At 34.3% G+C, this 24,061-nt stretch overlaps 1 protein-coding gene across 1 annotated transcript in view; it reads left to right on the top strand.

The window, feature by feature from the left end:
- The window catches only part of LOC140452352 (uncharacterized), a 328,430-nt gene that overhangs the window by 209,955 nt on the left and 94,414 nt on the right, over positions 1–24,061 (top strand). Inside the window, exon 2 of the mRNA XM_072546556.1 lies at positions 22,906–23,009. Within this exon, the coding sequence (XP_072402657.1) occupies positions 22,906–23,009 (104 nt within the window). The remainder of the gene's footprint in view (positions 1–22,905; positions 23,010–24,061) is intronic.

Here is a 24,061-nt window from a genome sequence, read left to right as displayed (position 1 = left end):
CAGCTTATTGTTGTTGCAACCGCAAGCGCAAATTTAGTGCGAAAATGGAAAACCTAAACGAAATTGAGTCCGAGGCTAATGATGCAGTAGCACGTTTGGGGCCCTCCAAGTCCGGAATAAAGTATCGGTTAGCGTACAAGCACTTCCAAGAGTGGTGCGATACAAAAGGAGTACGGCAAGTTACCGAATACGTTTTACTGGCATATTTTAATATAATGGAAAATGAAAATAAATGGAAATCTTCTACAATGTGGTCACGATACTCTATGATAAAATCCGAGTTAGGTATTAGAAAAAATGTGGATATAAGCAAATTTTTAAAGTTACGTGCCTTTTTGAAAAAAACAAGCGAAGGATATACTGCAAAGAAGTCTAAAGTTTTCACTAAAGATGAGTTTGATAAATTTTTGTTTGAAGCGCCAGATAAGTTGTATTTAGGATTAAAGGTAAAAAAAATTATATTGCAAAGCATGTAGTATACTCTACTAAATTATAAAAATATTTCAGATTGTTTTGTTAATTGGGGTTACCGGCGCCTGTCGATGCGACGAAATGGTAAAAATGAAGACTGTGGACATTGAGGATAAAGAAAATGTAATAATTATCAAAATCCCAGACAGTAAAACACGACAAATTAGATCTTTTACGATAATTGGTCAAAACTACATTAAACTGTATAAAAAGTATGCATCACTGCGGCCTGAAAATTTCACAGAAAACCGATTTTTTATCAAGTACCAAATTGGAAAGTGTTACCGAAGCGTCATGGGAATACATTCGATCAGCGCAGTAGCCCAAAAAGTAGCTAGTTATTTAAATTTAAACGATGCAAGCGCATACACGGGTCACTCTTTACGACGAACTTCAGCAACACTTTTAATTGATGGAGGCGGAAATCTAGAATGCCTCAAACGACATGGGGGCTGGAAATCAAGCATGGTTGCCGAAGGATATATAGAGGATTCAATAAGAAATAAGAACGATAATGCTCAAAAAATTTTAAACCCTCATGATTCGCCAACATCGGGAATGATTGCTGAAAGTTGTTCTCGACCATCAGTATCATCAACAATTTTTGCACGGTTTCAATTTTGAAAATGCCTCATTAACTAATTGTACTTTTAATATTACTATAAATAAAAATGATGTTTAATTGTTGTTAATGACATTTGTATTGTTGCTTTGTAACATGTTTCATATTGTTGCCATGACAACATTTTTCCCTCCACCGTAAAGAAATGGGAAAAAAAAACTGCTGCCGGCGGAGACATCAAACTTTGACAGGATCAAGTTAGATAAGTAATGTCATCATTATTTGACGTTTAAAGAAAAACGGCTTTTATTTGGGTACCTTCACATACAGGTATATATATATATATATATATATATATATATATATATATATATATATATATATATATATATAAGGGGGTTGAGGTTAATTGGGTATACAGCTGATTGAAAGTCAAGTGTACTCTGTTCAACAGTTCATTATATTTCGCCAATTTTCATTGGCATCATCAGATGAGAGCTACAATTATTCAAAACATGGTAAAATACAATTTAATAATTGTTTGTGGTTTATATCTTACTTGATTGAGGTTAACGGTAGTGTGATTTATTTTAATAACATTAAGTAATGATTTTTAGGTAGAATGTGGATTGTAGCTATAAATACCGGTGTATATATATATACATATATATATATATATATATATATATATATATATATATATATATATATATTATTTTAGGCGGTACGCCCTCCCGGTAGGGATCTATGGAGGAGTATCACTGAGCCGCAAGCCTTTATCTCTTGCCGTTCTGCTCCACCATAGAAGCCGCAGATTCATTTAGAATTTTAAACTGCTGCGTTAGCCTTTTTGTTTTCTGTACATCGAGCTGGGGATTGAACTCACATCCACTGAACCACTCGCAGTGAAGCGAATGAGAACCGGCCGCTCAGCCCGCTTGGCTATCTGACCGACACAAAATTAAATGTAATTTGCCCAAAAATAAATGCTGTCCTGGAGACTCCTTCAAACAGAAGAAACCAAGTTATTATTAACCGTCTAAGAATTGGCCATACTGCCTTAATACACAAATACCTAATAACAAAAGAACCACTACCTATCTGCTCCAGCTGCTCTAACCCACTGACTGTCAAACATATCCTGCTTGATTGTCCTCAATTCATGGAAAAAAGAAGATCCCACGGATTCACAGATGATGATCTCAAAACAGTTCTCACCAAAAAAATTTCTACAGTGTTAAGCTATTTAAAAGACATTAAGTTATTCAATTGTATTTAATGTAATATTTCTCGTATTTGTTATATCCACTAATAACCCTGCGCGGTTGATGTGGTTTTGTGTTAAAAAAAAGTACTGTGTAAAATTACTCAGGTAAAAAAACAATTTACAAATTAACTAAATGCATTTTAGTAAAATCGTTTCGCTTTTAAACCATTTATCTCTGGCGCATCAAAAAATGACGTTAAATACTGTGGATATTTTATTTATTACATATTGTTATTAATAAATTGATCAAAAGTAGTTGCTAGAGCAACGAGTGTCATTTGAATATCGTTAGTCCCTGGTCTACAATGATTTCAGCTGTGTTTTAATAATTCAGTGTACTCGCTTAAAGGAGGAAACAGGAAAGTCTTTGAATCACTATTTTTACTCGATGAATCGTTATTTACGGATATTTAGAGAATACAGATTTTTCTGGAAAACTAATGTTTTTGTCTGTTAATGATATACTGTTTCTTCCAAGAAATATTTGGCTGACGACTTTTTTGACCAGAATGATAACTGGCGTTATCCATTACTACACCCGAACCTTTTGGTAACAGTTCTATCATCTGCTGAAAATATTCTTTAAAAAAATCACTGTTTAATTCACATTTTTCCTACAATTCTCATTCATCTATATAATCTTGTTAGACTAGAAACACGGACATTAGTATTCTATGGTTCGTCAAATTGAAACTAAAAAGGTTTTGAAGCATTTCGTTTTCCCCTTAATCTTTTTAGCATAACAATTGTTTTAAAAGTTCCCCAATCCAGTCTCCCGTAACAAAAAAAGACTTCCTTCCTCCTTGGTAATTGGTACTTACTTTACTTTAATTATTCTTTTCTCACCTTCGGCCATGACTTCGATGATCCCACTTCTGACACCAATTATAACGGTTTTTCTAGAATATGCTTCCAGAAAAAGATTTGCGTGGATAAATAAATTGTTTTACAATAAACTAAATTTTATTAACTCCTCCCTACAACAAATTATTCACAAATTATCGTTTACCACCAATCGTAGGTGAAAATCACTTCCGTCGCTGAAGAAAACGTCACTTTTATCAAAACTGAACACTTTCACTGATTATAATTTTTCAAATGTTCAGTGACATGACATTTGTTAGATTATTTAATTCGAATTTGATACTGTCTGTGGTGTACAAAAACATAAAGAAGAAGTATTCTCAGACCAGGATAGTAAACCTAGAAAACAATATATCATTGCAAATATGAAGTATGCGGTAAGTTTTCTTACAGCACAGATTCTAAATTTGACAACTGAAATATCTTTTGTATTTTAAACATATCTTTTTATCTATACATTTTATATTTACTTTTTTACTATTCCTCAAGTGTATTCTTGTTAATTTATTGTATATTTTATTATAATACATATTCAAAATAGTAAATGGCTTATCACCCGAATATTTTCAAGACTTTATGTCTTTCAATACAAATATTGATTATATATACCGAGGTTTCCTTTTACTGGGAAATCGGAGTGTCATTTCGATATACAAGATGTTGAAAATAAAGTTTTTCCTTGACACCAACGGCTAGAGATGAAATACGAGTATTTTTTGCAATTATATTACTGCAGAGATTGGTAAAGAAACCAATCTTCTTCTTCAAGTGCCATCTCCGCGGCGGAGGTCGGCAATCATCATAGCTATTCGAACTTTTGAGACGGCTGCTCTGAAAAGTTCATTTGATGTACATCCGTACCACTCTCTCAGGTTGCGCAGCCATGACATTCTACGCCTCCCTATGCTTCTCTTTCCTTGGATCTTTCCCTGCATGATCAGTTGGAGCAAGGTGTATTTCTCTCCACGTGTAATATGTCCGAGATATTCCAATTTTTTTGTTTTTATTGAATTTAAAATTTCCATTTCTTTGTTCATCCTTCTCAGAACCTCTTTGTTTGTGACGTGTTCTGTCCATGATATTTTCAGAATTCTTCTGTACACCCACAGCTCAAATGATTCCAGTTTTTTCATTGATGTAGCATTCAAGGTCCAAGATTCCATTCCATAAAATAAGGTCGAAAAAACATAGCACCTCGCCAACCTAACTCTTAGTTCCAGTTTTAAATCCCTGGTACATAGAACTCTTCTCATTTTGTTGAAATTTGCTCTAGCCTTTTCTATTCTTATTTTTATCTCCTGATTGTAATCATTTGTGGAGTTAATCATTGTTCCCAGGTATGCATATTTGTCCACTTGTTCGACGTTGGTTTCGTTTATTAGAAGACTCTCGTTATTTCTTTGAGTTTTCGATATTCTCATAAATTTCGTCTTCTTGACATTCATTGTTAGACCATACTCTTTTCCATACTCTGCTATTCTTGTCACCAGTCTCTGAAGATCTTCAATGTTTTCGGCTAAAATCACAGTGTCGTCCGCATATCTAATGTTGTTAATGGGAACTCCATTTACCTTTATTCCAGCTGTTTCACCCTCAAGAGCTTTTTTCAGGACCTCTTCGGAGTAGGCGTTGAAAAGAATTGGCGACAATACGCATCCCTGTCTTACTCCACATCTAATTTCAATTTCTTCTGACAGCTGTTCGTTAACACGTACTTTTGCTCGCTGTTTATAGTATAAATTTGATATGATCCTGAGGTCGTTGTAGTCAATCTTCTTTGATTTCAGGACATTCATTAAATGTTCATGTCGTACTTTATCGAATGCTTTATTATAGTCAATAAAACATGCGTATATATCTTGATTGACGTCCAGGCATCTTTGTATTAGTATATTAAGTGAAAAAAGAGCTTCACGTGTTCCTAGGCCTTTGCGGAAACCAAATTGTGTATAGAAAGAAACCAATGCACTGGCTTTATTGGTGCAAAGAACCGATAATTGAAACGCCTTTTTTTCGTAAGATTATGAAATATAAAAGGTTTCTCAAAATAACGCAATACCTGATTTTCTCTAATAATGAATCCTTCGACAAAGATTAAACCAATTAAATAAACCCAAGTCTGAAACTGTATAAGATCTGGAAAGTGTATGAATGCCTAAATGCTAAATACAAATCTTTATATGATTTGAAAAGGGATGTAACAATTGACGAGAGCTTCGTTCTCTACAAAGTCAGACTCGTATGGATTCAATACATTACAGATAAAAGGGCACGATTTGATATAAAGAACTAAATGCTGTGTGAATCCTTCTCCGGATATATTCTGCATAAGATAATTTATACGGGAAAGGATACAAAGTTTGACGAACAATATAAAGATCTTCTAGTGTCAACACGTATTGCTCATGAAACCTCTATTGTCGAAAGGTCACTGTTTGACGACAGAAAACTTTTATACATCCCCTGAACTAACTGACCTTTTATTAGTAGTTTGCACATAATGCAAAGAAAGGATCTACCCCCAAAAATGTAGACCAAACTTATGAAAAATGAAGTTATCGCGTTTCAAAAAGGAAAGGCAATAGTAATGGCGAGCAATTGTTCAAGACTACAACAATACTATGGGTGATTACCCTGTATCCAGGAAGCGTGGAAAGAAATATTACAAAAAAATATTCTTCCACCTTCTCGAACACGCTAAGTGGAATGCTTTTGTGCTGTACAAGAAAAGCGAAGGGCTAGGAACGCATCTAGAATTTGGAATGGGTTTGATAAGGCAACTGATTGGGGTTTGCTACAAAGATAGAGGTGTTTCAAGAGGAAGACCTTCAATGTTTCCAAACGCCCTTAGACTTACCGGTCGACATTTTCCAGAAGTTGTTCCTGTCACAGGGAAAAAAGCTCATCCAACTAGAGTGTGTGTTGTGTGCAGTAAAGCGAAGGACGTGTCCGGAAAGAAGTTGAGGCACGAATCAAGGTACTACTGTCTTGATTACGATGTGGAACTTTGACGCCCTGCTTCAAGACGTATTATACGGTAACTAACTTTTAGTTTCTTTTGTTTGTGTTCATTATTATAAAAATATAAATACATATATGTCTTGTTCTTTACACTACAATGCAACTGTAAGCTCTTCTGAATAAATACTTTTTGATCATCATCCACAGCGTGTATAAAAACTTTTATTGCCTAGTTTGCTGGGAATGGCTTTTAGATGAAAAAAGAGCATACAATGCTCTAAGCAAAGTAGGCAACAAAAACCCGTCTACGAGATATCTCGGGATAGTTATTATACATATCTTTAACCATTAAAAAAAAAACAAATCAAAAATCAACATTGTATAACTTTTTTATATTTTACAAGAAGTGAAGAAACAAGTGCATTAAAAAAATGGGTATTTTTGGGACCGTTTTTGAGAAAATAAACGGTTCGTTAAGGGGTCAAATCATCATAACTCCTGTTCTTAGAGTCCAAAATGGTTCATTCGTTAGATCCGAATTAAAGGTACTTATGTTAACTGATGGCTCAAATGATTTTTAAAAGAGTAGTGTCTCTCTAACTAAAGGTGTAACTCAATAACGGCGAAAAAACGGTGAAAATACCGAGGAACCAACGCAACGGTTCTAATAAGATTTGCATCTTTTAAACCACCATAACTCTGGTTATGAGTCCAAAATGGTTTATCTGGGGTCCAAACTAAATATATTGATGTCAATTATTTACTCATATAACTTTCAAACGAGTAGTTCATCTATAACTAAAATGTACTTCGATAAACGGCGAAAAACGGCAAAACAACAAGTTTTTTCGATTTTTAACTGCCTTGTAAAACTTTAAAAATTCTGAACAAATTCTGTAATATATTTTTGATCATCTCGTGAGTCTAAGCTGAGAATCTACAAAACAGTAATTAGACCAGTGGTCACATATGGATGTGAAACGTGGACCCTCTCAACCACTGATGAAAATCAACTGAGAATATTTGAGCGCAAAATACTAAGGAAGATATTTGGACCAACCCAATGCAGCGATAGTTCGTGGAGAATTAAAATGAACCACGAGCTGGAGGAACTAATGCAGAAAGCAGATATTGTCAGATTTGTAAAATCACAAAGACTAAACTGGCTTGGTCACCTAGAAAGAATGCCAGATAATCGAGCTGTAAAAGTAGTCCAGAGATGGAAGCCCCAAGGAAACAGAACAAGAGGAAGGCCCCGTAAAAGATGGATAGACGACGTAGAGAGGGATCTTAAAACCATGAACATCAGGCAGTGGCGAAGGAAAGTATCCGACAGGGCAGAATGGAAGAACATTGTTAAGCAGGCCAAGACTCACAAAGGGTTGTAGCGCCATTAGAAGAAGAAGAAGAAGAAGTTTTGATCATCATGCATCATATCTATTTTTTTTACTATCCATATTTGTTGTTATTTTTTTATAAGAGTTTAAAATTTTTAAATCCTCAAATCAACTTGAATTTCCCGTTAGGTCTCATTTTTGTTAAAATATTTTTGTAGAGAACAAAAAATCTTTAATTAAAAAAAAAAGAAATCTATTATGGTAAGAATTTGAGTGAGTTAAGGTCAAAAAACAATTTTTGACGTTTTATGAAATTTTGAGATTATATGCCAATATTTTGTGCTAAAATTTGGTGAATCTTCATCTTTGTGATACCGAACAATACTGTAAAATTGAGATCAAGTTTCCCCTGGGGCAATTTTGACATACTTATCTAACTATGCCCTTTATAGTGTACTTGTATCAATATTGTATGTATATTAGGTTTCCTATATTTTATTACAGCTCCATAGTTGCCTTTTATATTTTACACATATCTTTTTGTTGGTGTATTTTATAACATTCGTTTCTTTTTAGATTCCTCAGGGGCATTCTTGTTAATAGTGTATTTTATTATGGTACTCTGTGGGCTTGTTAATTAACGGTGTAATGGTGTATGTTGAAAAATTATGGATGCTTATATCAGTATAGTGTATATGCCGTAAAATTTATGAGATATAGAAAAGCAATGCCCTGTTTACTTTATGTTACTGGTAAATCAAAAACATTCTTGAAATATGTGTCACATAAAAGTAATTACATTATTCCATTATACTTGTTTAATTGATCCAGTTGTCGATTTGTTGTAGAATCAAACTATTTAAAAGTGTCAATTAAATAAACCCGTGTCATTACCGATGTATTTAATTCTGCATTCGCTAATATAATAACTTTAACGTTAAACTTGGAATCGAAACAATTAAAATAAAACTGATTAAGATGTAAAAAAATTCAAATCTTAAGAGTAATGGTAGGAATTAACATAAATGTTGATTTTAAAAAGGTCGGACGTGACCCTCCGCATGTTTTATACCCTGTAATATGTAAAACTACATATTTCGCATCGTTATTATGTAAATCTTTATCTTTATTATATAAATATTACATATGTAAACTGATAATAAATAAGATTTAAAAATAGACAAAAAGTACGGTTTTTGATAATGGTTTATTATGCCGAGAAAGTACAATTGACATAAAAAAGTATAAAATAGATTGACGTAATTGTTTACTGTTATATATATATATATATATATATATATATATATATATATATATATATATATATATATATATATATACACTCAGATGCAAACAAAAACGCTACGGGGAAAATTCTGGTCAAATTTAAAGTATTTCAATTTTTTTATTTTTAGCCCTATTTTGATGATTTTTTTAGCACACTGTGTATAAATTTATAAATTTTAATTTGGTATAGTCAGTTTTTTGATAAAATTTTATATTTGAGTTATTTTACGAGGTTAATTAAAACGTGGTTTTATTATCCTAACTTTAAAACATCCTGTGGAATAATTCCGTTTGCGAATTTTCTTTAAACCTTATTTTTAGGTTGCAACCATGTCTCCTAAGCATTGTGTTTTTTGTTTAATGTCAAAATATGCTTTGGTTTATTTTTAAAGCCAAATGAATTTGCCACCCACAATTTAGGCCTTTTTAAATTATGATTATTTTGGAGTTTTTGTAATAAGACGAGGTGGCTTTGGTGACTATTATCATTATGTTATATTGACACTTACATTTTGTTGACCTATGATTGATCATGGTTCTTAGTGTCGAAGATTGTGCGAAAGTCGTTGCTCTGGTTAAAGATGGGCGAAATTATGAATATGTTGCAATATTACTACACACTCATCGCTCTATCATCCAAAGGGTAGTGGAACGTTTAATACGAACTGTAACAAACAAGCGTAAAGCGGGAAGTGGCGGCAGCAAGCGCAAAACTACGCAAAAAGTCAACGCTTAGCGGAATCGTCATTTAACAAGCAAACAAGAAATCAGCTTCAAGAGGTTCGAGTCAATAATGTAAGTGTATTTACAGTTCGTCGAAGATTACATGAATTTGGTTTGCAAAGCTGCAGAACAGCAACTGGGCCCAAATTACTTCCACGGCACAGAGTGGCTAGACTACAATTTTCCAGGGATCATTTACATTGGAATTTAGGACAATGGAGTTATGTTCTTTTTACGGATGAGTCGAGATACTGTCTTCACTCATTAAATGGGAGAGAACGAGTATGGCGCCGAACTGCAGAGAGATTTGCGGAGTGCGCTTTTAGTCCCCGCGTTAGCCATGGAGGGAGTTCGGTGATGGTATGGGTAGGAATATTCCGAGATGCGCACACACTACACACTGAATTGGTATTTATTGAGGGTTCGTTGACTGCACACACCGGTATATTGTGGAAATTTTAGTGAATCACGTAGGTTTAAAAACTTTTCTAAATATATCGGCGATATTTTCGGCGGATTTTCTATTAATGCAAGATAATGCGCGACCCCATTTTGCAATGTGTGTGTCGCAATATTTAGACGAAGTTGCAATAATAAAATGAACTGGCCAGCGTGTTCGCCAGATCTGAACCCAATAGAGCAGTTTTGAAGCATGATTGGTAGAAATATTAGAGGTCGCGAAGTCGCACCAGCCTCAATTATCGAATTTCGCTTGGCTCTAGAAGAGGAATGGCAAAACATCCAGCAAGATGATATTCGCAACCTCATAGATATCATGAGCCGATGTGTACAGGTAGTTATAGAGGCTAGGGGAGGCATTACAAAGTATTAAGTTATTTTTTAGTAGTTTTTCTTTGTTATTTGCGTTAAGTTACATTCAAGTTGTTTTATTATGTTTTGTTATTGTTATCATTGTTCATTAAAACTAAGATCATGTCGTTGCTTTTAATCATTATTTAAATACAGTGCTTCTGTGATGTCCATATGACATTTCTTCGATATCAGTCACCAAAGCCCCCATCGTCGTATTACAAATTAATACAAAAGATAATGGTCATAATAAGAAAAGTCGTAAATTGTGGGGGGAACAGTCGTTTCACTCCTATCGAAATGAACCAATCTATATTTTTACATAAAACAAAAAACATAATACTTAGAAAGACATAGTTGCAACCGAAAAACAAGCTTTTACGAAAATCTGCTAACGGAATTATTCCACAGGATGTTTTAAAGTTAGGATAAAAAACCACCTTTCGATTTACCCCGTATACCAAGTCAAATACAAAATTTTATTAAAAAACTCACTGTACTAAATTAAAATTTATAAATTTTTACACAGTGTGATAAAAAAATCATCAAAATAGGGCTAAAAATAAAAAAACTGAAATACTTTTGACCTAAACTAAAACTAATTTGACCAAAATTTTCTCCGTTGCGTTTTTTTGCATCTGAGTGTATATATATATATATATATATATATATATATATATATATATATATATATATATATATATTGCACGAAAAATTATTATAGCCGTGCAAGTTTCTGGTATGACCTTTCCCAATAGTTGTGGAGATTTTACAGCTGAACTTCAGATTCTCAAATGACCTTCCAGTGGCCAGAAAGCGTAAAGTTGCTACAAGGCGTTGTTCAGTACTGACACATTCACGCATGACGGTATCTTTTTTTGGAAATGAGTAGACCAACTTTTTACAGCAACAGCGAAAAAGTTGTCCATTCTGAGGTAGTTTTTGTAATCATTTTCATCAATGACATTGAGCAATTTCGTGTCACAATAGTTCACACGATCACCAAATAATTTCTTCATCCAACATTTTTTCTTCTTTTTTTTCCAATGATAAGGATAACAAGCACAATGCTGCCATTTTCCTCCTCCTAATTATATTTTGCGTGGTGTTTACTCGATACATTTTTTGGTTAAGCGATGTACACCGTCGTGAAAACAAACTAGAACTGAAGTTGGACCGCTAGTTGGATAACAAGTCGGAGCGTGAGTGCTTTCGAGGGTTCATTTATGCTGTCGATGGTGACGTGGTTTGAATAGAGGTTGGCGTGGGGATTGGCGTAGGGATTGGCGCGGATGTTGGTGCGAACATTTCTGACAGTACGATTTTGATTGACGGGTGGAGCGGACCCGAAATATCTTATGTGGACCATGTCACCAACGTTGAGGTCCTACAGTACATGACAAAAGGAAAAGAAATGCTTAATTTAATTAAACAACGTAAGCTTGAGTACCTCGGCCACGTGATGCGGAACGAAGAAAAATATCGAATTCTTCAACTCGTTATGCAGTGTAAAGTATTTGGCAGAAGGTGACCAGGACGCCGTAGTATCTCGTGGTTGAAAAATCTCCGACAATGGTTTGGAATGACCTGATATTTTCTTTATGAGAGGTCTCCATGTCGAAGGTAACCGTATGCCGTCATCTATTTTATTGAGACAATTTGACCTTTTTTTCGATTTCTATGGCTTCTCGTATAATTCTTGGTTTATAGATGCGGATGGGGGCTATGGTTCTGGAGTTTTCACAATAAATTTTGTGACCTGTATGAAGATGGTGTTGACCTAGAGCTGAAATTGAGTCGTAATTGCAAACAGACATGGAATGTTCATAAATCCTATTTTGGATTCTACGATTTGTTTGGCCTATATAGGATCGGAGGCAGTCTGCACGAGGAATTTCATAAAGTCCGTGGTGTTCATTTGGAATGTTGTCTTTGATTGATCGTACAAGAGATGAAAGTTTATGTGGGTGGGCTAGGTGGGGAGTGGGGTAAATATTGTCTTTATTCCTCTTGATTTAAGAATTTTGTCGATTTTGTCAGTGCCACTTTTGATTTAAGGAAGAAAAACTTTCGTATGACGAGGGGATGATAATAGTTGGCATGCAAGTAACGATTAACATGGGTGGGTTTTCGATAAACAGAGTGATAAAAACCTTGGGATTGGCTTTTCATTATAACGTCGAGAAACGGTAGGTATGAATCAGTAACTTTTATATTTTGTTTAAATGTATATCAGGCAATTTCTTATTTCGTTTATCCACTCAATTTCCTAACCTTCCCATTCAAAACACAATTGATGACTGTACAAATACAGCAACGGTTAAAGGAAAATGACATGAAAGGAAAGGCAGTCGGAAATACTACAACTGAAGTCCTACCATTTCGCATTCACACACCACTGCTTGGAAAATGCTTGGAAAATGCAGTTTAAATTGTCCGTTTGGTACGTTTGAAAAACTCTCATAAAATCGATCTAATACTTGGATTTCGACTACTTAAATAGAGAAGAATAAAACAAAATATAAGATTGTGTTTTCTAACTGGTTGCAACTTGAAGTTGTATAAATATATAAAAATTGAAATTTAAATATACAATTAAAATTTCTTCTCTTAAATTCAACCTTTTTGTCACTAATACAATTATGTTTTTATAATTTTTATAGTTAGATTTTACCTATTTTTATGGAGGCTTGCCGCCTCCTTGACTTCTCCTCCTTGACTTCTCGCCCAGCACACCTTACACCCCTGTGAACCCGGAACGGTCCTGACCCGGTTTATGTAATGTTTGCGACAAATATTTATATAAATTCCAAATAACAGCATTTTTTATTTTACAAGTTAATTCAAGGAAAAAAATTAATTTGACATGCTCTTGATATTTGTTTCTGTAAGAAAAAATTTATTCAGAAGTTGTGCCCTCAATATTAAACAAATTTGGTTTGCGTTTCGACTACCTATATATGAAATATCTAAACAACCTTATCTAAATTCAAATATTTGGAGAAAGTTACGCGAGATTCTTCATTCATTTTCTTGCAGGTTTTATCCAAAAAGCTTTTAAAACTGTACATCGGATGTTAGCGGTATTTTTTCCTGTTTTACGTACTAGATTGCTCAATAAAACACCAGATAAGGTCGTAAACATTTAGTACATTCAAATGTTTATTTATCGCTTTTTAGAATATGAAATAAAGCTAGTGGAATTCTACCATAACAACAAGACCAATAAGGAAAATTAACATTTCAGCTTTCCTGAAATAAAACCTGGCTGCATTTCTTCTTCTTCAAGAAATTTTAATGTTGGATCGTAATAGTTTTTCATATGTATATGAAATTGTTTTTCTACTTTTTTTAAAATAACTCATTAAAACTCTTCCCCTTTTGTTCCATAAACTGTTTCTCTATTTCTTTTTCTTCTAGTCATTCCTTTTGTTCTTTTTTTTCTTACCTAAAATTGTCTTTCTTCTTCTTTTAGTACCCTGTCCGATTATCGGACGTTGGCAATCATAGTGGTAATAATAACTTTGTTTATGGCAACTCGAAACAGATTAGCGGATGTCTCTTGATACCACTCTCGGAGATTTCTGAGCCAGGATGTTTTTTTCGGCCTGGGCTTTTTTTTCTGGTGATCTTGCCCTGTAATATGAGGTGTAGAAGGTTCTACCTCACTGGATGTCTCATTACATGGCCGAAATATTGTAACTTTCGAATTTTTATTGTTTTTGATATTTCTATGCTCTTTTTTGTTTGATGTAAAACTATTTGGGGTAAAGTCATAACAAGGATCCAGATAAAAACAAAAATATTAAACAAGTGGACAAAATAAAGAACTTAGGAGTCTTGATTACTGAAGATCTAAATCCAATATCAAAAATTCGATCAACAATAAAGCAATCCAGAGCAGCCTTTTTGACGAAGAGAAAATTTCTGAGTAACCAAAGATTCAATCTGAAAATCCGATATCGGGTGGGAAAATGTTATATCCGCTCTATTCTTCTTTATGGTGACGAAGTTTGGGCTGTTCTAATGTTAACTTAATGAGAAAGCTGCAGGCTTTTGAGATGTGGATTTTTAGAAGAATTTTGAAAATAATATGAACCGATCATATTACGAACGAAATGGTTTTGTACAGAATAGGCAGAGACAGAGATCTTTTGACCACCATTAAAAGGAAAAGACAGCATATTTGAGGCACATACTTAGAAATGAGAAGTATGAGTTGTTGCAGCTGATTATGAAGGCTATAATCGAAGAAAAAAGGGGTCCTGGTCGACGATAAATATCCAGGCTGAAAAACATTCACAACTGGACCGAATTGAACACATAGACGCTTTTAAGTTAAGACGAATTTACAATGGTTATAGCCAATTTTATTAGTGGAGTAAGTTTTCATTTGACAATTTTTTATGTACATTTTTCAAATCATTCGTCCGTTTTGTATTAGCGTTATTTGCTTGGAAAATAATTTACAGACCTAATAGTACAGTAAGTTGTTGATTTTAATATAATCCAAATAGTCTCATTTATATTTTTCCCCTATTCATTGTTCAGAAGAAGGAGGCAATAGTTAATTTTCTTGTTATTTCTTTTGACCCTTCGTTACATCGAATAGAAGATGATTCCAAATACTCATTTATTGATTTTAGTGGATTTTTTAGATAATACTCTCGCATGGCGTCTGTTAAGTATCTGGCCATAATGCAATGTCGTTTACAAAACTCTTAGTTTCATCATTACTTTGAGATGATTTTAAATTTATATTTTCTTCTTTTACTTCATCTTCACAATAGGAATTGCTTGGTTTTTCCTGCTGGTCTTTTTGCAGAATATTGCCACTTTGTTAATGTTTTCCATACACAATTGGAGTTTATAACTCTCTCTTAATACCAAATAAAGTGTATACCACTTTAACTAGAATAAAACTCAATTAATAACGGAAACAGCGTTGATAAAATATTAATATTCAACAGTTGTAAATATTTTACTTAATTTTTAAAAAGAATGTCAACTAATTTAACATATCATTACATCTTTTCTCTATTTCTTCTTCTTCTTCTTTTGGCATCATAACCCTGGATGGGTCTTTGCCTGTCTGGCTATGTCCTTCCATTCAGATTTCTCTTGTGCCCTTCTTCTCCATTGTCTTATGTTAATTGTTTTCAGGTCGTCTTCCACGTCATCCAACCATCTCGTTCTGGGCCTTCCTTTTTTTCGCCTTCCTATGGGCTTCCATTGTAACATTTTCTTTGTTGTTTTTGCATCGTTTTGTCTCTGCACATGTCCCAGCCATGACAGTCTTCGACTTTTCACAAATCTTACAATGTCATAACCTTCATTTAACTCATTAACCTCGTCGTTTCTCCTGATTCTCCATGTGCCATCTTCCTCTTGTACCGGGCCATATACTTTCCTCAGTATTTTTCTCTCGAATGTCCTGAGTTGGGCTTCATCTTTTTTCGTCATTACCCAAGTTTCACATCCACAGGTTACTACGGGTCTAATCAGTGTTCTGTAGATAGTCATTTTGGTTCTTTTGTCTAATAATTTCGATGTCATCAATCTTTTATTAGCATAGTATGTACGATTCCCGCTGGAAATACGTGCATTAATTTCGCTACTTACGGAGTTATTCTGATTGATTTCTGTGCCGAGATATGTAAAGGCATCCACTCGTTCGATAGTATAGTTGTCTATTGTGATATTATTTTCATTGTCAGTTATTCTTTTGACTGTCATATACTTCGTTTTTGCTTCGTTTATTTTGAGACCTCTTTTTCTTGCTTCAGGATCAATTTGTTTGAACACTTCCATTAGTCGTGGCTTATTCCTACTGATGATGGCTACATCGTCTGCATATGCAGTAATTTGTACTGATTTGGTGTTTATATGGCCGGTTATATTGGTTTTTCTGGTGACTGCCTCAAGAACTAGGTTGAATAGCATGGTTGATAGGGCATCTCCCTGTCTTACTCCCATGTTGATGTTAAACAAGGGAGTCAGTTCTCCATCTACTCTGACTGCGGCTTTTGAACCCTGCAATGTCATTTTTATGAGGCTGATGTATTTCTTAGGTATACCTAGATTAGCAAAGGTCTTCCAGCATTTTGTCTCTTTTCACACTATCAAAAGCTTGTTTAAAGTCTATATACATATTATATAGGTCTATGTCGTATTCATAAGCTTTTTCTTGTATCGTTCTTAGTATGAATATGTTATCTGTAGTGGCTCTATTTGGTCTGAATCCATTTTGATAATCACCAATTATATTTTCGGAGTATTCTAATAATCTATTGTAGATTATACCAGAAAGAATTTAGTATATTACATTTAGCAATGTAATTGGCCTATAATTCTGGCATTCCCTCTTATCTCCTTTTTTATATATTGGCTGTATGAGGCCAACTGTCCATTCCTCTGGCATTTGCTCCTTCGTCCATATTAATGTTATTAGGTAATGGATTCTTTCCCAGAGTTCGGATCCTCCATGCTTTAATAAGACCCTCCAGATGCTGTTAAGTATCTGGCCATAATGCAATGTCGTTTACAAAACTCTTAGTTTCATCATTACTTTGAGATGATTTTAAATTTATATTTTCTTCTTTTACTTCATCTTCACAATCGGAATTGCTTGGTTTTTCCTGCTGGTCTTTTTGCAGAATATTGCCACTTTGTAAATGTTTTCCATACACAATTGGAGTTTATAACTCTCTCTTAATACCAAATAAAGTGTATACCACGTTAACTAGAATAAAACTCAATTAATAACGGAAACAGCGTTGATAAAATATTAATATTCAACAGTTGTAAATATTTTACTTAATTTTTAAAAAGAATGTCAACTAATTTAACATATCATTACATCTTTTCTCTATTTACCGATCTTGTTATGTAAATATGCCTTGCTGTTAGGAAATCTTTATCTTTAACTCTAAATATTTTTAACTTGATACTGACATAATAAACTGTACTTCTTTACGGTCCCTGATCTAGCAATCCTAATATTTTTTACATTTAACATGTTTAGAGTTTCTTATCAGTTACGGAAATAATAACTGAGATTTTAACTGTGAAATAAGTGATTTATTTGTTGATTCTTAGCAACATATTAATACTTATTAGATAAATTGTTTGGGGTTCAAAATTCTGATTCAATTTTTATAAAAGATAACACCTCATTGTTGACACTTAATGTTTGTTATTTATTTACTACATTATGAATAATGCTTTAGATAAATTCACAATGTGATCAAAATTTAATATCAATGTGTTCTCTCTCTTTGATCCCTCTGTCTCTCTTTGTCTCTACTCAGCATTTTTAGTTCACATTTGGACAATTGCCTCCTCCAGTGCTTTCCATCTATCTATATTCTTCACCCATGCAATCCAGTTTTTACCAGCCACCAAATACCATGACGTTAAAAGACGTCCAGGTATTTTTATCAGCTCATTGTTTCTATTCGGTTGTTAGTAGAAGCTCTAGAGACAAAAATTAATGATTTTGAGCATTAATTAGTAAGGTTTTGAAACCAGCACATCAGTATGAAGGGCAATACCTGGAGTAATCTCCAAGTGTTCACAACTCCATGGTTATAATTTTTTTATGACACTTTTAAGGTGCAAAAACGGTGTTTTTTAATTATTTTTATTTTTATCGTATCAAATCAATATTGAATGAGATTTCGTAAGATCCGATCGGTCAATTTCTTTTCGAGATTCCTTTAATTGTTTATAAAAATTCTTAAATGTTTATAAATTTTGCAGGGCCAGAACTTGTTTGTTAAAGATATATGGCTGGTTGGATAGTGACGTATAAGGTGTCGTTGGAAAGAGGATAGCTCAAGAAGTAAATAATAAAGGGTTGGGTCACAGGGTGAATTGTCAAAAAGACATTAAGCTTATATTGCTTAAACATCACATGCTTTGTATTTAATCTTTTACTACTATATAATTGTTGATGAATTATGCAGTGGTAGTTACTGAAGTCAAGAAAGTCTTCGTCTTTGTGACAAAGAGCAATAAAACTATTATGAATACTTGCCATAGCAGTAGCCCCATCAGTTGCCGTTGATACAAATATCTATACTATACTAAGTATACTATACTTATTGTAGTAAATAATATATGTAAGTAGGTATATTTTTGATGGATAGGTTTGTGTAGTAGTAGCAACCTTTCGTACCGAAACTAAAACAGAGTACTGCGTGGAGGAGGAGGTAAATGATGTAATGGAACGGCGATTGAAAAATGATACAAGACGATGGGGTCAGCAGTTAGAGATTACGTTGCGCAAACCGTTCTACGTATTTTTTTACAAATAAATATTATCATTGGGTATATATTTTAACTTATACGTTTTGGATTGCCGCGACTGACTTTAACCCTTGAGTAGTCGGGCGTGGCCTGTGAGACCAGCGACAATTTATTTCTAATGCCTCACTGCTTATTTTATGTCGGAGTGCGCTGCGTTCGTCAGTACCTTTCCGTCCACATGTCGAACAACAGTGAACAACGTGGTTTGCATTAGTGTATAATAGTTCGCTAGTTATTTGCACTTTTGGTTTGTCAAACTTTTCCCGACTATTCGAGTAACTTTTGTGATTTCGACAAGTAAATTTATTTTTCAGTTTTTTGTGAAGTATAGCCTACTAGTAAGTATTTTAATTCATATGGTTATATATAAATATAGTAATGTTCCAGCCTTTAATTTTTTCTCTCTTATATTTCAGATTTTAGTGATGTATCCTTATCTGAAAGAAATTCAAAGATTACAACAGCTCTATGATGAAGTAGAAGAAGAAAATATTGATTTGGAAAGCGAGCCAGAATCAGACATGTGTAAAGAAAGTGACCACAACACAGGCACAGAAGAAGAATGGGAGGAAAAATTGGAAACAGAATTGGAATAAGGATTTGGGGAGGAACCTGCAACTTCAAAATATTTTGAAACAAATACGGAAAACCGGCGGCTCTTTTATTGTGCACAAGATGGGGTATCCTGGAGAAAACATGCGCCTCCAAAAAATGTTCGGACAAGAAGTTATAATTTAATTTCATAATTACCAGGTTCAAAAGGAAATGCTCGTCAAGCAGTTGATCCTTTACAGTGTTGGAAATGTTTTATTGATGATAATATTCTCGAAACCATTGTACAGAACACAAACATATTTATTTCTAAACTAAGAAACAATTATGCAGATCCGAATGAAGCCAGACCTACAGATGCTGTGGAAATAAAGGTGTTAATTGGTCTATTATACCTAACTAGCTGGGGTTTTTAAAGTTAGCCGAAGAAATTGCAAAGAGTTTTGGGCTACTGATGGAACAGGCGAAGAGGTATATCGAGCTACTATGGCTCCTAGGCGATTTGTATTCTTGCTACGTTGCTTGCGTTTTGATGACGTAAATACTAGAGAAGAAAGAAAAACCATAGACAAACTTGCACCAATGGGTTTAAAATGGTTAAGATGTATTAAAAATGAAATAAAAAAAATTGTACATATATCAAATAGTTTTATTTTAATCTTTTCTAATGTATTGTGTACAATAAAAACTGGGCCTCGCAAACCCCATCAGACTGTTCATGTAACTTGCATGTACCCGATTACTCAAGAGTTATTAATAGTAGTCGCGTATGACCGATCGACTGGTTGGTGACCGATGCTGTAAATATTTGGTTACATTTTTATTCCTTTCGTCTGATTTCACTTAGTCCTCTTAAATGACAGGTTTTATTATTGATTTCTCTGGCAGCCTTGATTTACTACCTTTGTGTCATTGTGAGTGATTGTCGCAGAGTTCGTCAGTGTTCTCAGTCTAAGTAGATTTATGTTCCTCTAACTGTATAATATTACCACGATGGGGTTGGTACTAAAACTTTTTACCGACCCGAATACTCGCACAGTCTTCTATTGGCGGCCGCCTGCCTTGAAGCCCAAGATTGATAAGCGCTCCATCCTGAGTCCTGCATTGTGTTTACAAAGACGGGCTAATTTCCCCTTCATATCCCCACTTTTGGTCTCTAAAAATGTTAACCTTAACAGATTTCTAGTCAGATTTGTAAATGCGGCTTGATAGAAAGCTTTGTGATATTAAAGCCAATATTAACTTTCAAAGTACCCATCCATAAGTCGATATCCTTCACATAGAAGGCCAGATAGAAATTCATCTATAAGTTTCATTAGGACATCTTTTATGAACCCATTTCAATCCCGGACACCATTTGGTCCGTATAGTTTTGGAGATTCGTTTTATCTTGATCCCCATTAGGACGATTTTGTAACTTCCAAAATCACAATCTTTTGGAAAGGCAGTTACAGGATTGCTCTTTTTATAATTTTCTCATCGGAAGCACTTCTGCTGGTCGCAGTTCGTTCTCTATACTCCTGTATATTCCTGAGCCTCCTTTTTTGTGATCTGGATAAGCATTGCCAAAATAGGAAGTACTCCAATCGTTTTCTAATGTTGGTTTTTGTTCCGATGATTTTGGGATTGGTAGAACTTCCTTAGTTTGCTGGGCATCCTTTTTAGAGGTACTTTGGTTAGTTTTCGGGTCCTTTTTAGTCTCCATTTTTTTTGTAATAATTTGGTGGCTTATGGTTTAACTAGTATATAATAATAAGGGCCCATACCTACAAAACTCCTAATGTAGATGTGTAGCCTAATGTGGTATTAGATGTGACCTGGTACCTCCAGTAGACCGTTAGTGACAATTATTTTTAAAAACAAAACTGACTGTGTTTAAAATTCTCCTGAGAAAATTCTGGTGACAGTCGAAAACAGCGGCATTATTTGACCTTTTGTCGGCTTGTAAAGGTCTAGAACAGCTTTTGAACAGATACACATCATGTGTAGAGCACCTAAATCAAATCTAAAACAGCTTACAGATCTAGAGCTGTTCTGAAACTTTTCTGTACCTGTTTTTTACGTATTCCATGCTGTTTAAAAGCTCTTATAGACCCATTCAAGCCGACACAAGTAAGATAATGTCGCTGATTCCAACGATCATCATAACTTTTTTGGAAGAATAGTTAATAATAAGTTAGAGTAGCGGGATGGAATCCTTATCCATTTTTTGAAACGCTATAAGACTACGATCTCACGGTTGAAGTACATATTATACATTTTAGTACTGTTAAGTAGAAAGTTTGGCTACGGATCTTACTTTTCTCTAGCTCAATCGTTCTTTGGCTCTAACATATGAACTAATACCTTTATAAACAAATTATAGTAATTTGGACTGAGAGTAGAGGTATTTTCAAATATTTTAGTGGTTGTTAAGTAGTTAAAACACACATAGTTATGCCTATTTTCTGTAAGTAAGTTAGAAGCCAGGCTAACAATTATCTCTTTCGCTCTTCGCATTTGTCTTCGGCACTACCATTATCAGATGGAGTCCATCTGCATCGAAACATCATAGTATCAACGAAGATAGACAAGTAGAAAGTGGCGGATAGCTCTTTAAAAAAAACCGAAACAAAAATACGGTGTGTTAATATACACACGTTGAAGAGAAGTAATGATGGGTTAGAAGTGGACAGATCGATCAACACTCGATCTGGAAAGGAGCGGGAAGTCATATCAACTCAACTCTTAGACATCAACTCTTAGACATGGAACAGGTCCGACTCAGATCAACACTTTAAGACCGGTAAGGGTTCCCAGATCAACACTCTGATAAAACTAGATTCTCTCGTTCGGCGGCTCTTGTTTTATACCATTATCGGCCTTTCATCTCCAACGAGCATCGATGGAAGTGGAAGTCAGCGGTGGGAGTGAGTATGTACAGAGCGTTGGCGGGACGGTGGCGATAGCTGGCGATGCACATCTTTACAAAAGAGAAGAGACAGGTATCCATGCCTTCTGACATATTTTACGTCGTCCTCTGTGAAATAAACTACAGATGTGGTTCTAAGAGATCCAAGTTTCAAAATGTGGCTCTACAGAAGATTTCTTCACATGTCCTGGACAGATCACAGATACGACCTATTAATTTTGGAAGAACTTAATATAAAAGGCAGCCTATTAAAAAAAGTAAACCGAGCATACCTTAATTACTTTGGCCGCACAGTCAGAAAAACGGAGACTATTGATAGTATAAGGGCAGTTGGAAAGCAGAAGTACACGAGGAAGGTCTCCACCAAGAGGGGCAGGCCAAATGAAGACTGTAATGAAGCTGTCTATCTTGCATATGATCACATCCATTGGAAGCAGGAAGATAACAATATTTAGACGCTCTCCACGTCCTGACAAGGACTCAAGGAATCAGGAAGAGGTTCTGAAAGTAGAATGTTGTTAAATATTTAGAACTGTTGTTTATATAATAAGAATATATTAACTTAATAATTTATTAAAGAATATAGCCTTCACGGCCTTTCTTTGAGGCATTAATTTCCGGACTTCTAGGCCTTGGTCTGGAGTTATTTCTTCCTGACGTTTTTCCTACCGCTGTGGCATGTATTATCAAAGGTAAGCTGCGACGAAACAACCGTGATCATATGGACTTTGATAGTATCTGCTCTAGCAGTCTGCCCAACGTCGGGAAGAAATCATTTTGGAACAAGGTCATTATATATAAATTATATATAATTGTAGATTATATATAAATGATTTTTCCTTTGTTTCAGCGATATTACAACGGACGACAGTGGGAATTGGTCAAATGAAAATTCAAGGTGTGGTTACCTGTCAGTATTTGTGCATGGCCAGGTGTGGATTGCTTTATGGATCGGTAGGTATTTATATACTGTCCAGAACACATTGTATTCCAAAATGTTTTACTATCCAAACTATTTAATGTTTTAAATATAAAATTGGGAAATGTATACATTAAGCAAATCTAAGGCAACCAAAGGCGATCATTACAGGAGCGAATATTAATCATCATGTCATTGATCGTTCTTGCCTTATCCTTATCAAAATAAAGGGTTTGAGCCAAGGCATTCAATCATGCGAGATCGCAATTGACTCTAACTTCGTGGAGATCGTGCTCGATAAAATCCTAACAGTGTTAATGCGATCTCATTATACCATTTCATATTCAAGAGTTTTTTAACCCACGAAAAGAATGCAATAAATTTGTATACCTTAACACGCAAGGTAAATAAAAAATAAATCACAAATATCTAGCGATGAAGACGGCGTTTAATTAAGAGCCAACTCTTTGACTTTATCACCACAAGGCGGTCAAGGTCAACCTCTTCGTTGGATCTGATTCGTCCCCACGTAAACACTAATACTACATCATAAAAGATATTTATTAAAATGTCATCATTCTACTACTGTACCTGATTATTAATATTAAGTATACATTAAAAAAATTGTTAAAGCTCACGATGAGTTTTCCTAATTTTTGGTTAAAAATGTTCAATAGAAATCATCACAAAAACTTAACATTTTAGCTTTTGTTTTAAAACTATTTAAACACTAATCGATCACTTGAGCATTAAAATACAGATGAAGCTTTTTACGTTAGATGGAGGTTAATATATTTTTTTATTTAACTCTACTTACTATCTTTAATGGGAATTAATCACAACTTCAGTTGAAAATACGTAAATTTTGGCGATTTTCACTTCAGAAATCATTTTTTTTTTTTTTTATTTAGAAAATCGCATCGACCAAATGGCCATTAGCGAAAAATTAGTGGATTACATTAGGTACAATTACTTCAATACAATTTGGTTTATTAAATATTGTGGTACTTATTAATGTCTTTCAAGAAATTCAGAGTATTGTTAAAGTTACAGTCTGCACCTAGAGCTTCTATAAGTGTTCCTGGTA

Source organism: Diabrotica undecimpunctata, chromosome 10 (genome assembly GCF_040954645.1).
Source record: "Diabrotica undecimpunctata isolate CICGRU chromosome 10, icDiaUnde3, whole genome shotgun sequence".
NCBI lineage: Eukaryota > Metazoa > Arthropoda > Insecta > Coleoptera > Chrysomelidae > Diabrotica > Diabrotica undecimpunctata.
This window is presented reverse-complemented; position numbering and strand designations above follow the sequence as displayed.